A 13,711-nucleotide genomic window follows, 5' to 3' on the forward strand; every position below is an offset into this window, starting at 1 on the left:
CATTGAAATGATTCCTCTCAACGTGTGAGTTTTGCATCAGTTCTCATTATTACAGGCTCTCAGACCAAGAGTGTTATAGCTATTTGTGTGCTGTTAATACCCAGGATCTGATTGCAAATGGTAAATTAGAAACAATTAGAGTTGGAATTGAATCCAGCTCTCACTTAATGGGATAAACATCTCTCTCTTGGGGCTGGTGGGAAGAGTTTGGGTTAGTTTCAACTTTGTTCTCAAGCTCATAAATAACCAGAATTGTATTGCTAATCTAAAATTAATTGATCCAACACATTTTTAAAAAAGTTTATTTTCTATACATCTTCCTGTGCCTTCCTCTGATGTTTGTTACAGGGAGTTGCAAATAATATAATAATAATAATCCTTGCATTTGATATAGTGTCATCATGTCTTCTAGATGTCTCAAAAGCACTTACAATATACTGTAAAGTGAATTGACTGTATATTTTGTGGGCAAAATGCAGCAGCCAATTGCGCACAGCAGGATCCCACAAACAGTCGTGGATTGAAGTGACCAAATTATTATAATTATTGTCCCCTTTGGTAAACAGAGGCATGTGGAGTAAGGAAACTTGCCCAACATTTCACCCTACAACTGAGCCAGGCCAACCCACTATTTGTGGTAATTCATGAGTTATATTCAACGCTGAACTTGTTGATGATTGCATGCGAGTCTCTCCGGGCTGCTGGAAAAGCCACTTAGCTATGGATTGTTTCCTTTGGCCAGCGACCTGGCAGAGATGTAAGTAATATCTGAGGTTTGTGCAGCAGGATTTGAGATTTACAAATGCTGTCATGAATCTTGGCAAACTGTGCATCAGCCTGGCTCAGTTAGTATCACTCTTGCATCCACGTGGGAGTTTTCACCTTGTCGTCTAGGATGACATTTCAATGTAGCACTAAGGAAGTGTTATATACCTGGAGATTCCCTACTTTGGGGTAATGTTAATGACATTTTCCCAACGTAGGGCTTGAACCCCCTGACTCAGAGGTGAGGTTGCTGTCAACTGAGCCAGGCTGACAATGAACTATTTAAGAGGGAGGTAGATGATAATTTAACAAGCAGGTGTCAATGGAAATGCTGAACTGGCATGAAAATGTATTGGAGATCAGTCATGACCTGGGCCAATGGAAAAGTGTGGCTGCAATTTTTCTACGGGATCTGCTATAAACACCCTCCGCTATAAAACGGCTAAAAAATTAAGTTTCTGGGGCCTGGGCCTCTCGGGCTGTTTATCTGATGTTGTTGTGGACAGAGCAGTGCGGCACAAGCAGGAAATGGGCTTCACTCTACTCGGAGGCCCCGCTGTCTTTTATTTCCTATGTTTAATGAATGTCTCTGTGTGAGTGTGTCCGTGTGCTGGGCCCTGGGAGTCAGGGGGTGATGAGCTCCTGCAGCCCTGCAACCAGGACACTGGAAACTGGGGACATCCAGTTTTTGTTATCCTAATAATTTTTCTTTGCAACAATCTAATGTTATTTCCTTACGATTAATTGTTTTATCAATAGTGAAAAAATGTAGGTTGGCAGTAAATGTAAATGTACCTCAATAGCATCAATCAACTTCCCCTGCCCCCCCCCACAATTTTCTGCAAACTTTGCTAAATTTCATTGCAATTTTGGGGAAATATTTCCGCACTCTATTGGCCCAGGTCATGCTCTGAATGGTTTACTTTGGGTCCTACGGTCTTGTTCTTAAAAAAAGGCAAAGTGTATTTTTTTTTAACACAAATTTCAATTTAACGTTTATTTTGGCTACAGTTGAACAACATGTCTAAACTGAAATCCATAAGCGATAATGTAAAAATGACTTCCACTTCCCCCCCCCCACTCCTCTCCCATAAGAATTAAATTCAGCCATAATTCACTTTGGATCACACAATCCAGGAGTCATACAAACTACAAGTCTGAAAGAAAAGTAAATCCTGGGGTGGGAGATGCACAATTTTTCAATCAAACTTTTTTTTAAAAAATGTTACAATCTGGAAGCAGCAATAAGGCATGTACTGCACTGTTTAATTTACAAATGTTTTTGAAAATACGGTACATACTATTCTTTAATTTTTACACCAATAGTTTCTGCAGCTAAAATTACGTTTATATATTTTTGTATTAAACAGCTGCTTACATAGAAAATTACAATTTTACATCTTGTGACAAGGGGACATTAACTAAATTTGTAAGATCTGTATAGTTCAACAGCCTTCATTATGCCCAGTGCATAAAGGAACATTTCAAAATTTATATTAAGACATGAATTGTACTACAGAAAATGAAAATCAATGAAAAGGAGAATTTTTTGCCTTAGGTTACCAATAGTGCATTGAACTTCTGTAGAACTGTTCACAAATTAATATATTACATTTTTTCTTTTAAAAAGCAATAACTCAAAGCTGACAGAAGCCTCTGAAAGAAATGTTTGCAAATTTTGCATTTCTTTAAACAAAGAGAAAAGGCAGGATTATGGAAAAAAAGAAAGATCCATCAACTTTTTAAAAAAAAGTATGATGCTGAAAACAAAATAGTCACTTCTGAGGCAAGGGAGGAAACCCTCTCTGTCTTTCTCTAATAGACAGCAAAGAGCACATGTATAATTGCTAACCTGTCATTGCGCTAAACTAGCTAATATCTTCTTCTTGCCCAATTCCACCCCACACCAAAATGAAACAGAATATTTCCCCTTGTCTACCAGTACTAATATTCAGAAGGGGAAACATAAAGCATAATGGAACTGCCAACCAAGTAATCATCCTTTCAGATAGTAAAACTATTGAGACACATTTCATTATTCCGACATAACAGAACAATCAGAAATCTGCGGTGTTCTCTGTGCTATATATTTACCCTTATCAGTGCCCATCATCTAACATTCCCCCACCCAAGGAAAAAATAAATCATGAAACCGTTCTGACTGGCCCTCCAGAAGGTTGCCAAGCATACATGTGCCAGTGATCATAAAGAAGAGGGTTCTTTGGTGCAATTAGTCCAATTTCATTTTAAAACATTTTTATTTTTTTAAGGATAATATGTACCAATAACAATGTTGCTGCTACCTCTGGACAGCAGCTCTCTGCCTAGCCAACACAATTATGTATGGCTCTATAAAACAGGTGTTACTTTAAAACCAATAGTTTTACAGTCAATCTCTGGAGCAATGGCGTGCAACCTTATGTTGCAGTAGATACCGTTCGTAGCTAAAGGCAAAGGCTGTTTGTCATAAGGACAACTGCCTGTTGTCAGGGATCGTAGATGTTTTTAGTTTGTCTTCCTGTTGGTTCTCTTGCCTTTCTTCAGTGCCAGTTTGTTCTTCACGTACCCACGCTTTCGTTTAGAGGTCTAGGGTACAACGATGGAACATCATTAATGATCTGCAGATGTTACAGTTCAACACACAGAATGACAATATTTGCAGAAAGTTGATCTTTTCAGGAATCCACACAAAGATGTTTGAGAGAGAAATATTTTTTTCCAAGTGGAGTCGTGTCAAAGGAGCAAAAATCTATTGCTGAGAAATGTTTTGAAACATGTCAAATAGTTTGATCCTCTGAGCTACTATAAACTTGGGAGACATTCTGGTAAAATGTATAGTGCTTTGCACAACAGCAGTGCAATACATCTACCTAATTCACATTATATTATTCCAAACATTACCACGGGGGTCAGTTAATTGTTAAGTTAGTGCTTGTTACTACTACCGCAACAGGTGGAACAGCATGAGAAATGGATTCTAAGCACAATGGTGTACTGATGCGTCCACTTTAATTATTGAATTAAATTGAATTTTAAATTTGACATTTAAATGTCATTTTTAAAATGACACCATCNTTTTTTTCTACTTTCTCAAAACAGCTAGTTTCACGCTCAATATTTCTGTAAGCAACAAGAGTACAAATTAAATTACACTGAAGCTACAGTGAAGTTGCAGCAATAAAGAATGCAGGGATACAACAGTAACTGGACGAAACATCATCTGTGGATTACATCATGCGCTTGCGGCTGGTCCCGGAGCTGGTTATCAGACCACTCTCTTGAGCATCATTGGGAATATGACCTCAGGGAACTTCGAGGGCTCAATCCCTTCAAATTTAAGTTGATTCATGTTGCTCAATAACATTCCACAACACATTTTAATTTTTGCAAAATATCAGTTAAATAAATATAAAGTTCGGTTCTCCAAAGGCTTCCCCACCTTTTTTGATAAATACTTCTGTTTGGGCACAATGTTAGTTACTCTTGGTTTATGGGTAAGTTTCATTCGGTTGTCCGGTCTCTTGACTTTGTAAATCCTAACAAGCCAGTGCTCAGAAGTGAAGGCTTCCTCCAGGTGTTTGAACTTGATGTCCTTGTTACCGATTTCAGCATTTCTGGTACGATCAAATCCCGGGGGTGTTCTGAAATCCAGCTGTAAAACAGAACATCTTTCATCAGTACTTACCGCACGGCAGCTCGAGAGCAGAGCTCAGCTGACAGAAGTTACCATCTTTATGTTTTTCATAAAAAAAATTTTGATGACTGCAACTTTCTGAAAACAGCTAGCTTTGTGATCAATATTACCTTTCCTGGAGAAAATGGTTAGCCTCAATATATTTGGCAAAGCGAGGGAACTCTTCCAATGTCTTAGTCAATATTCCTTCTTCATCCAATTTACGACGAAAGAATAAAGTTGTCATTCATTTCACTATTATTTATGGGACATTGCTGACACTATTTGCCTGGCTCAGTTGTACTCTCGCCTCTAAACCAAAAGATTCTGGGTTCAAGCTCCACCTCAGGTACTTTGGGCTCAAGGTCTACATTAATATTCCATTTAGTTAATGCTGGGGAGTGCTGCATTGTCAGTCATGCTATCCTTCAGATCAGATGTCATACCATTGTTCCATCTACCTATTCAGGTGGACATTAAATATCCCGTACTACTATTCGAAAAGAAAAGTTTCTCTCAGTGGCTTGGCCAACAATCCTCCACATAAAAAATGATCATTTACTTTATTTTATGGCTGTTTGTGGGGCAAATTGGAACTCTCCATCTCACCCTTCCTTAATTCCCACCTTAAAGACTTACCTACTCGCCTGGGTCTACAGTCACCTCCCTTCTCCCCCATTGTTCAGTGCTCAACTCCGCCACTGTATCGTGCTTCAAAACGTTTGCAAGTTATTGTTGTTACCTGCATCTCTCCAAATCTGTAGTAGGACATCTTGTACATAAGACAATTCAGTAAGGTTGGAGAGCCAGCCTTGTCCACACGGAACTCTCCTTGTGGTGTGAAGTAGTCACTTTCCTGAAAGTTATAAAATTTGATTTAAAATCTCAGCTGCCTATTTTGATTTCAATTACACTAGCAAGTTTCCAACAAAGCTGTGAGGGGAGACTTTATCTTGTTAAAGGGTCACCTTACCCGGATATCCTTTGGATGCTCTCCTTCGGCTATGCGGACCATCCAGAGAAACTTGTTAATGTCATCGCCAGAATAGCCAATCACTCCCCCAAAGATAATGAGCACATAGTCCACATCCAGACTCTGCATTATCTGATAGGCTGCACTCTCATTAGATGACATTGCCTTTCCAACCTGAAAGATGAATACACTCAGTTTTAAACAGCTCAGTTGTAGGATTCTGAACAGTAAAGAAAAATACAGGAACACATATTACAAGGTTTATCTCGATGCAAACACTATCACTAGTGAGAGGTTTGCCTCTCAATCAGAGCTGATGCACAATTGGTTACCATGAGGCAATAACCAGATATACAACAACAACAAGATTCCATTTATTGAGCGCCTTTCACGTCGGAGAGGACGTCCCAAGGCACTGTACAGTTGGGTCAGGACCGGAGCAGGGGGGAAATGGTCAGAGTGAGGGGAGGGAAGGGAGGGAGCGAGGAGGGGGTAGAGAGTCGAGAGGGGAGCTGAAGGCACGGTCAAAGAGAAAGGTCTTGAGAGCGGCCTTGAAGGAGGAAAGGGAGGAAGCGGCGAAGGCACTGGGGGATGGAGTTCCAGAGCCTCGGGGCTGAGAGGCTGAAGGCCCGGCCACCGATGGTAGGGCGGTTGGGGCGGGGGATGTGGAGCAGACCGGAGCCAGAGGAATGGAGGGTACGGGCAGGTAAGTAGGGGGATAGTAGATCGGAGAGGTCGGAGGGAGCAAGGCCGTGAATGGCCTTGTAGGTGAGGATGAGGATCTTGAATTCGATCCTCTGGGGGATGGGGAGCCAGTGGAGGCGAGCGAGGGTGGGAGTGATGTGGTCCCGAAGTCTGGTGCGGGACAGCACACGAGCTGCAGAGTTCTGAATGACCTGCAGCTTGTGGAGGGAGGTGCCGGGAAGGCCGGCGAGGAGAGAGTCCCATAGTCCAGCCTTGATATAGTGATTTATCATGTCAAAAGGTCTTAAAGTGGTGAACACGGCAGCCAATTTATGCATAGCAACGTCCCACAACTAGCCAGGAGGTGAATGACCAATTTAACTGGAAGATCGTTAGCAAGGACACCACAAGAAACTCCTCCTTTCAAATAGTATCATGGACTCTTTAACATCCACCATGAACAGGCAGACAGACAGGTCATTGGTTTAATGCAGTGATGGCCAACCTGTGGCATAAATCAAGAAATATTCAATCAAGCAAATTTATTTTGTTGGCCACTCATAAAGGTACACCCTGAGTTTCAAGTCACCAATGCAGGACTTGAACCCACAAATCACTGACCCAGAGGCGACAGTGTTACCACATAAGTTAGGCTAACATCGCATATTGTGAGAAAGAAGCTTGGGATGACAATATACCACTTCAGGAAAGCACTTGGGACATAACTGTGGTGTCAAGTTGCCAATTTTAATAGCATAACTTAATTTAAGTAAATGCTTCAGAGACAGACAGAGGTATCAATAAGCACAGCTATTCAATTAACTGGCCGACTCAGACACAGATCTCGACCTAAGAGAACAGATGTATAAATTAATGGATTGCCTACATCACAGTATGAAAGATTTGAATAAAAGAAACATATTAGAAACGTCAAATATCTTTTTGAACAAAAGAAACATATTAGACAAATTTTGATTGCCGATTGAAGGTCAGAAATAACACTTTGCAGTTAATCTGCTCTGCCATTAATTTAAGATCCTGTGCTAACATCGTGACAAACCGAAACCATCTTGCGGCTGCTTCGTGTAGAAGCATAATGGAGCACGAGCAATTCTATTGTCAATCATACCACTGTCAAAATTAAAGTGCACTGTGCTTTTCGTAGCTATACCTGAGAATGTTACACTCTAAAATATATCGACTTGAAAACAAATGCATACTGTTAGGTGCTTGCACTTGGGAGTAGCAAAGATTCTGTTAGCAAGTGATATCTAATTACTTTCACCCACTTGTGAAATCAACATGAGGCAAATCAGGCTGGGCCATAAGATTGCTTTATCTCCTTCTGAAAGCGTGGTTACCAGCTGACCTGGCTCCAAGATAATAAATAATAATAATCCTTGCATTTGATAAAGCACTTTTCACGTCTTCGAGACGTCTCAATATACTGAATATAATTCACAGAATATACTGTAAAGTGAATTGACTGTATATTTGTGGGCGAAACGCAATAGCCAATTACGCACAGCAGTGTCCTACAAACAGCCGTGGATTGAGTGACCAAATTATTACTTTATTTTTTTTTCTTGAGGGATTATTATCAGGCATGTGGAGTAACAAAACTTGCCCAAGGTTTTGACTTGCCGGGAATTGAACCCACATCTCTCGCTTGCAAGGCGAGTGCTCTAACCACTGAGCTACAGGTCTCCAAGCTGACGTGCTTGGCAACAGAATGTCGGAATTGAATAAACCGTCATCTGCAAGACTAGTTTTTTAAAAACATAAATAAAACTTTGTTCTCATTTAGTGTTCTTACCAGTGCAATGTGGCTATTATTCCACGTATTGTTGTCTACCAAAGTGGTCCTATTGGCCATTCCAGCAATTTGATATCCATAATCCCACCAAGACATCACTCGAGCATGTTGATCAGTGTTCTGTCGCAGCCAGTAATAGGCTTCACGGAAGTCATCCAGGATATTACGTGTGCTGTAAAACAAATTTTATATAAACTACAAATAGCAAAATGGATTCTGAAGTCTATATTTGGTACAACGAAATAGCAGCAGTTTATACAAAATCCTACATTTCTAAGCGTTTTCTGAAATAATAATATATAATAATAATCCTTGCATCTGATATAGCGCTTTTCACGTTTTTTAGACGTCTCACAGCGCTTCACAGAATATACTGTAAAGTGAATTGACTGTATATTTGTGGGCGAACGCGGCAGCCAATTGTGCACAGCAATGTCCCACAAACAGTCGTGGATTGAAAATGACCAATCTATTATTGTTTGGTTTTGGAGGGATTATTATTAGGCTCTGTGTGGAGTAAGGAAACTTGCCCAAGGTTTCGCCCTCTGCCTGGAATTGAACCCAGGTGTCTCGCTTGCAAAGCGAGTGCTCTAACCACTGAGCTACAGGACTCCTGAAATGACGCACTAAGCAGAAAAATAATGGTCTGTGTATAATAACACGACAATCACAGAATAATAAGCAATTTACTGCTACTTAAGACTGGCAGACCAAGTTAGCAGATTTAATTCAAATGCTATTGATCAATAAAATTATCCTCGAGAGGGTGGGGGGGATTAGAGTCTTCTTGGATCGGAACTGGCTCCAAAAGTGACATGGTCACAGAATATCAGAATTGAAACAACCCTCACTGATCTGCTTCCTGAGCCAGAGCAGCCAGGCTGACTCATCAGCAGGACTTGGTTTTGACAGACCAATTGGGGGATAGGGACTCTTCCAGCCGACAAGCCAAAAGCCCCAATGGGCAGCGGCTCGAGCTGGACAAGCAGCAGGAAAGCTTGCCAGGCAGTGCTCCCGGTAGCCAGCGATGGGAGTTTTAGCTGGTTACATTCCAGCAGTACCCCAACGCACACAACGCATCCCCTCAGAGAGAGGGAACATTTCATTCCAGATACAGGAGTATTTTCATGTATAAGTGGCATAGATGTGAAACTTGTCTGGTTTGGGTACTCTTAAAGTGATGAGCTTCCTCATGTGTCAGACATGTGGCTAACCAATANTTTTTTTAATATGGAACTCACTGCCTGAAAGGGTGGTGGAAGCAGAATCGATAGTAGCTTTCAAAAGGGAATTGAACAAATTTGCCCACAAAATATACAGTCAATTCACTTTATAGTATACTCTGTGAAGCGCTTTGAGACATCTCGAAGATGCGATAAGGTGCTATAGCAAATGCAAGGATTATTATTATTATTATATTCAAAAGGAAAAGGTTTGCAGAGTTATGGGGTAAGAACGGGGGAGTGGGACTAGTTGGACAGCTCTTTCAAAGAGCCGGCACAGGCTCAATGGGCTGAATGGCCTCCGTCTGTGCTGTAACATTCTATGATTCTAACAATACCCAAATGTCTGAAACACAATTCTACCTCCGTTCATTACGTATCAATGCTGAGCAAATGACGTAAGCTTTTCCTAGAGTAGTCCTAGAAATAAACTTGCGCACAAACCTTCCCAATAAAAATTATTTGTAACAATCTGAATTTAAAAAGGAACTTCATGAATCAAATAGGAAATTTTCCCATTTCAAAATCATACAAAATAAAAAGCACTGCCTGTGAAAGTGAGCAAAGCTGTAATTGATTCAATCATATCTTTCCTACTTTCTACTCCCTCTCCCCCCACCAAAATGACAACTGAAACATTACAGGCAACAAAAATCTGAAGAGAGAAAGCAGAGAATAAGTACAACGCAATTCCCTACCCATCATGATTGTAAGAAGCTAGGACCACGCTAGGGCTGGAGTAGGCATTGCTCGTCACCCAGGTGCAGTGAACAGCAAACATCATCAGTAACATTAGCATCAGCATGGTAACAATACTCTTGATATTTGGGCCCAATCCTTCTTCGGTCTTTTCCTGTTCAGACACATGCTTTCTCACTTTGCCTGCCTGGAAGAAACAAAGGGAATCATCAGAATCAGAATTTTTTTTAAAATCAGTCAATCTAAGACACTTTGTGGGACACTGCTGTGTGCAATTGGCTGCCACGTTTTGCCCACAAAATATGCAGTCAATTCACTTTACAGTATATTCTGTGAAGCGCTTTGAGACGTCTCAACGATATCTATATCACTATAAAGGCACTATATCAAATGCAAGAATTGTTAGTATTATTATAGAATCCTTTCTCATGAACATCTTATTGAGTCGAACTTTAAATACATGCATGAAGCAAAACAGATTCTAGTAACATCAAACCACCTCCTATGACATGATGTAGTCAGCCATTATGCTGAATCATTTCACCACTTCAGTAACCAAGGTAAAGTCACATGGTGTATACAGTACTTGTTAACAATAATTTCAATCATAAATTCTAAATCTAGCTTTATTTTAAAATGTCTGTGCATAATAACACGATGCTATACCATTCTATGTTATAAGACACCCAAAGGTAGTTTCCAAGTGAGCTGTATGTGAAAGATTGAGCTTTGCTTGTTTTGAAGTATTGTGACGACTGTTTTGAGATAGCAGTAACAGCTAATCCTAGTCGGATCGGACTCCAGTATCCTACACCGCTACCATCCTACCCCAAAATGGCACCAGAGGAGTGGGACTGATGGCATGTTTCACTATCAATCTCAGAAAAACAACTCCCAACATCTAGAATTCTTTTGCACAAAAGCTCTGTGAATTAAACTGCTAAACACTGCCAGTTTCATGCTGTGGGCCTGTGCCAATTAGGAACTGGAGCTCTTTCACGCAGAATTTTTACTGCAGAAGTGTGAACACTCCCCAATAGTCTTAGCCAGATCTAAATGTCTCCTAGATGAAAAGGCACCGTGCAAAGGTACTGCTCTTCAATCCAACATTTATTCAAGTTATTGGTGCACTTACATAAGGTAAACAAAAACTAAAACAACAATTCTACATACAAAGGTCCATCTTGAATTAATTATGAGAACAAAAGTAACTTTTCTACGAAAAATCTAATTTGTATGAGATGGGTGCTTTATTGAACAAAGAAAGACAAGTTTATGTTTCTATATCCTCACAGTTAAATTCTCTTCAAGCACCATTCACTGGCCAGTATGATACATATAAATGTTATTATTTTTCTAAATCTGTCCTGTAACTGGTCTCCAGAAGATCCCTGAACATTTTGGGTGACATTTTAGACTTCCATCTTTCTCTAAGGGGAAAACAGCCAGCATTTGAGGCCTGGTGAGCAGAATTTTGTGCTCCTCATTAATGTAATAAAGCCAGCTTTTTGATGTGGTGAAGCTCACCATTGAGAAGCTACGAAGACGTGATAAATCGCTGTATCAAACGCAAGGATTATTACTGTAGGCCTTAAAAGGAATCTCCTCTTTTACCTTGTCATAGAGGTTCCCAGAGTTCCTCTTGTCATCTTCATCACTGCTGTCCTCCACTGGTGGGCTCTCCCTCTGTGTGTCGTCACCCAAATAATGTTCAAAGACGTTGGAAAAAGCAATTGCAGACAGCATGCAGACAACTGGGGTGAGTGTCAGCATCAGACGTACCATGACTCCAGCGAAGTAAACAGCACTGATTGCATAAAGAGCAACTGGGGAGAGGGCAGTTCACATGGTTAATGCCAATCTAAATCAAAGAGAGAACTCAACACAAGATTAGAGCAGATGGAAGGAAAGAAATGCCTTTTCTATTAAGACTAATTTCGGCAAACTATAATTGCCAAAAGATAGTTTGTATACTGTATTGTACAGTTTTGTATTTTGAGTTCATCCACAAAATACAGTCACTCCATTTTACAGTATGTTCTGTAAGGGGCTTTGAGACATTCTCCTGATATGAAAATTGCTATATCAAAAGTAAGAATTATTATTGTATTATAAAATGTAATGTTCTGTGTAGCAACGCAAGCTTCAAAAAAAAAACTGAGATCACAATGCATATAACTCAAGAGTTTTCATCATCCTTCAGAGATGCAGGATTTCCCAAATGCATCGAATTATAAAAAAAGAACTTTGATTTGAGAAAAATACTTGTTTTCCTTATGTCATCTCAGTGAACAAACCTTCTTGTAGATGTACCCCAGAGAATGAAGTGTTTTTTTAAAAAATAAACTAGAGCTGTTAGATTTAATATAAGCTAAACTTATATAAACTATAGTCCACCTTTACCAAATAAAAGATGTTGTGGAAAACTACCATCCTCTATAAACAAATCTTTCTCCCTTACAAGTCAGGATGAATACAATATCACAGTGCTTTTATCCCCATACTCTCTTTTATTTTACTATTTATTCATTTTGGAGCATTTATTTAATATTTGCCCTGCACATTGCCAGCACAAAACTACCCCCTTATTGAGAAATCTGAGAAGGTGAGCGTGTTTACACTGCAAGGAAACATCACCAACTTTCCCATTTGTATGACTGTACTGAACAGTTGAAATTTTACACAGAACTTTGTGAACCTACCGAATTTCTACATAAGATTTAGAGGTAAGACATAAACAAGTGGTTCAGTAATCATATCTACATTTTGTAGTCTGCCATGACATTAAACGTTTTGTTTTTAGATTACATTTAGTATGTTTCATCAATCATCCATCCACCCACTTCGTTTTGAATTTATTAAGCATTCAGTTTGCATTTTTAAAAAAGGTTTATTACACACAGCACATTTTCTTACATTTAGAGTCGTGTGATGATTTATTGCATGCGGTCTATCATTTCTATTGCATTAATAACATTATTCTGCTCATTCAGAAATGACCTGGACTTTAATCTCCCTGTTTGTGTGCTATCTATACACACATATATAGACACACTATGTATATAACATACACACAAACCATAAATGACCTAATTTCCCTAAATACTACAATTCTTTATTACATTGCTATCATATTGATTATTTTTTAGATATTACATAAATGACTGAAGGAGTCATGGAATTGTCTTGGACATTTCACATGTGGATTCACAGATATCTGCAATCTTTCAGGTGTATTTATATTCTACTATAATTATTGTGTAATCCTAAATAACGCCTGACATATCCAACCTCTTCCAGTGCTCTCACTCACACCACTCATTTCGTTTCTTAATTCCCATGTTCTGGCTCAGTGAATGAGCTTGAAGCGTGAAGTCTCATCTTGGCTTTGTCACAGCACATTATACACTTGGAGAGATGTCCACAAGGCAGCATTTTTAAACTGACACAAAACAGGGAATGAACTCAAAAGTTCGCTGGACTTTTTTAAAAAAAATCCAGAACGATTGAAAAATAATTTATTGTTTCCATCTAAAGAGTTAAACCGACGGACGTAGAGCACATTAATGTGTGAGGGATCCTCTGTCACATAGCAAATGGTAATTACATTGACTTTTGTGATTCCTGAAACAGAAAATTACTCATTGCAGCCCGGCTGTTACACTAAATTGCAGAGCTACAATCAGCAGGCACCTTAGATATTTTCACAAGAGATCAGAAAAATAATAATTTTTAATATTTAATAATATTCCCTCCAAAACAAAACAATAATAAATTGATCACTTCCAGTCCACGACTGTTTGTGGGACACTGCTGTTTGCAATTGGCTGCCACGTTTCGCCCACAAATATACAGTCAATTCACTTTACAGCATATTC

General features: G+C 39.5%; 1 protein-coding gene across 1 annotated transcript in view; it reads right to left on the reverse strand.

Moving 5' to 3' along the window:
• Positions 1-1,730: 1,730 nt before the first annotated feature.
• Positions 1,731-13,711, reverse strand: part of stt3b (STT3 oligosaccharyltransferase complex catalytic subunit B) — a 44,906-nt gene continuing 32,925 nt past the window's right edge. The window contains exons 10-16 of the mRNA XM_042331780.1: positions 11,448-11,659; positions 9,833-10,020; positions 7,912-8,083; positions 5,412-5,585; positions 5,181-5,294; positions 4,205-4,417; positions 1,731-3,351 (exon numbers count right to left, since the gene is read on the reverse strand). Of these exons, the coding sequence (XP_042187714.1) occupies positions 3,271-3,351; positions 4,205-4,417; positions 5,181-5,294; positions 5,412-5,585; positions 7,912-8,083; positions 9,833-10,020; positions 11,448-11,659 (1,154 nt within the window). The 3' untranslated portion in view covers positions 1,731-3,270. The remainder of the gene's footprint in view (positions 3,352-4,204; positions 4,418-5,180; positions 5,295-5,411; positions 5,586-7,911; positions 8,084-9,832; positions 10,021-11,447; positions 11,660-13,711) is intronic.

The sequence above is a fragment of the Callorhinchus milii genome, unplaced genomic scaffold (assembly GCF_018977255.1).
Source record: "Callorhinchus milii isolate IMCB2004 unplaced genomic scaffold, IMCB_Cmil_1.0 Scaffold2, whole genome shotgun sequence".
In the NCBI taxonomy this organism is placed as follows: domain Eukaryota; kingdom Metazoa; phylum Chordata; class Chondrichthyes; order Chimaeriformes; family Callorhinchidae; genus Callorhinchus; species Callorhinchus milii.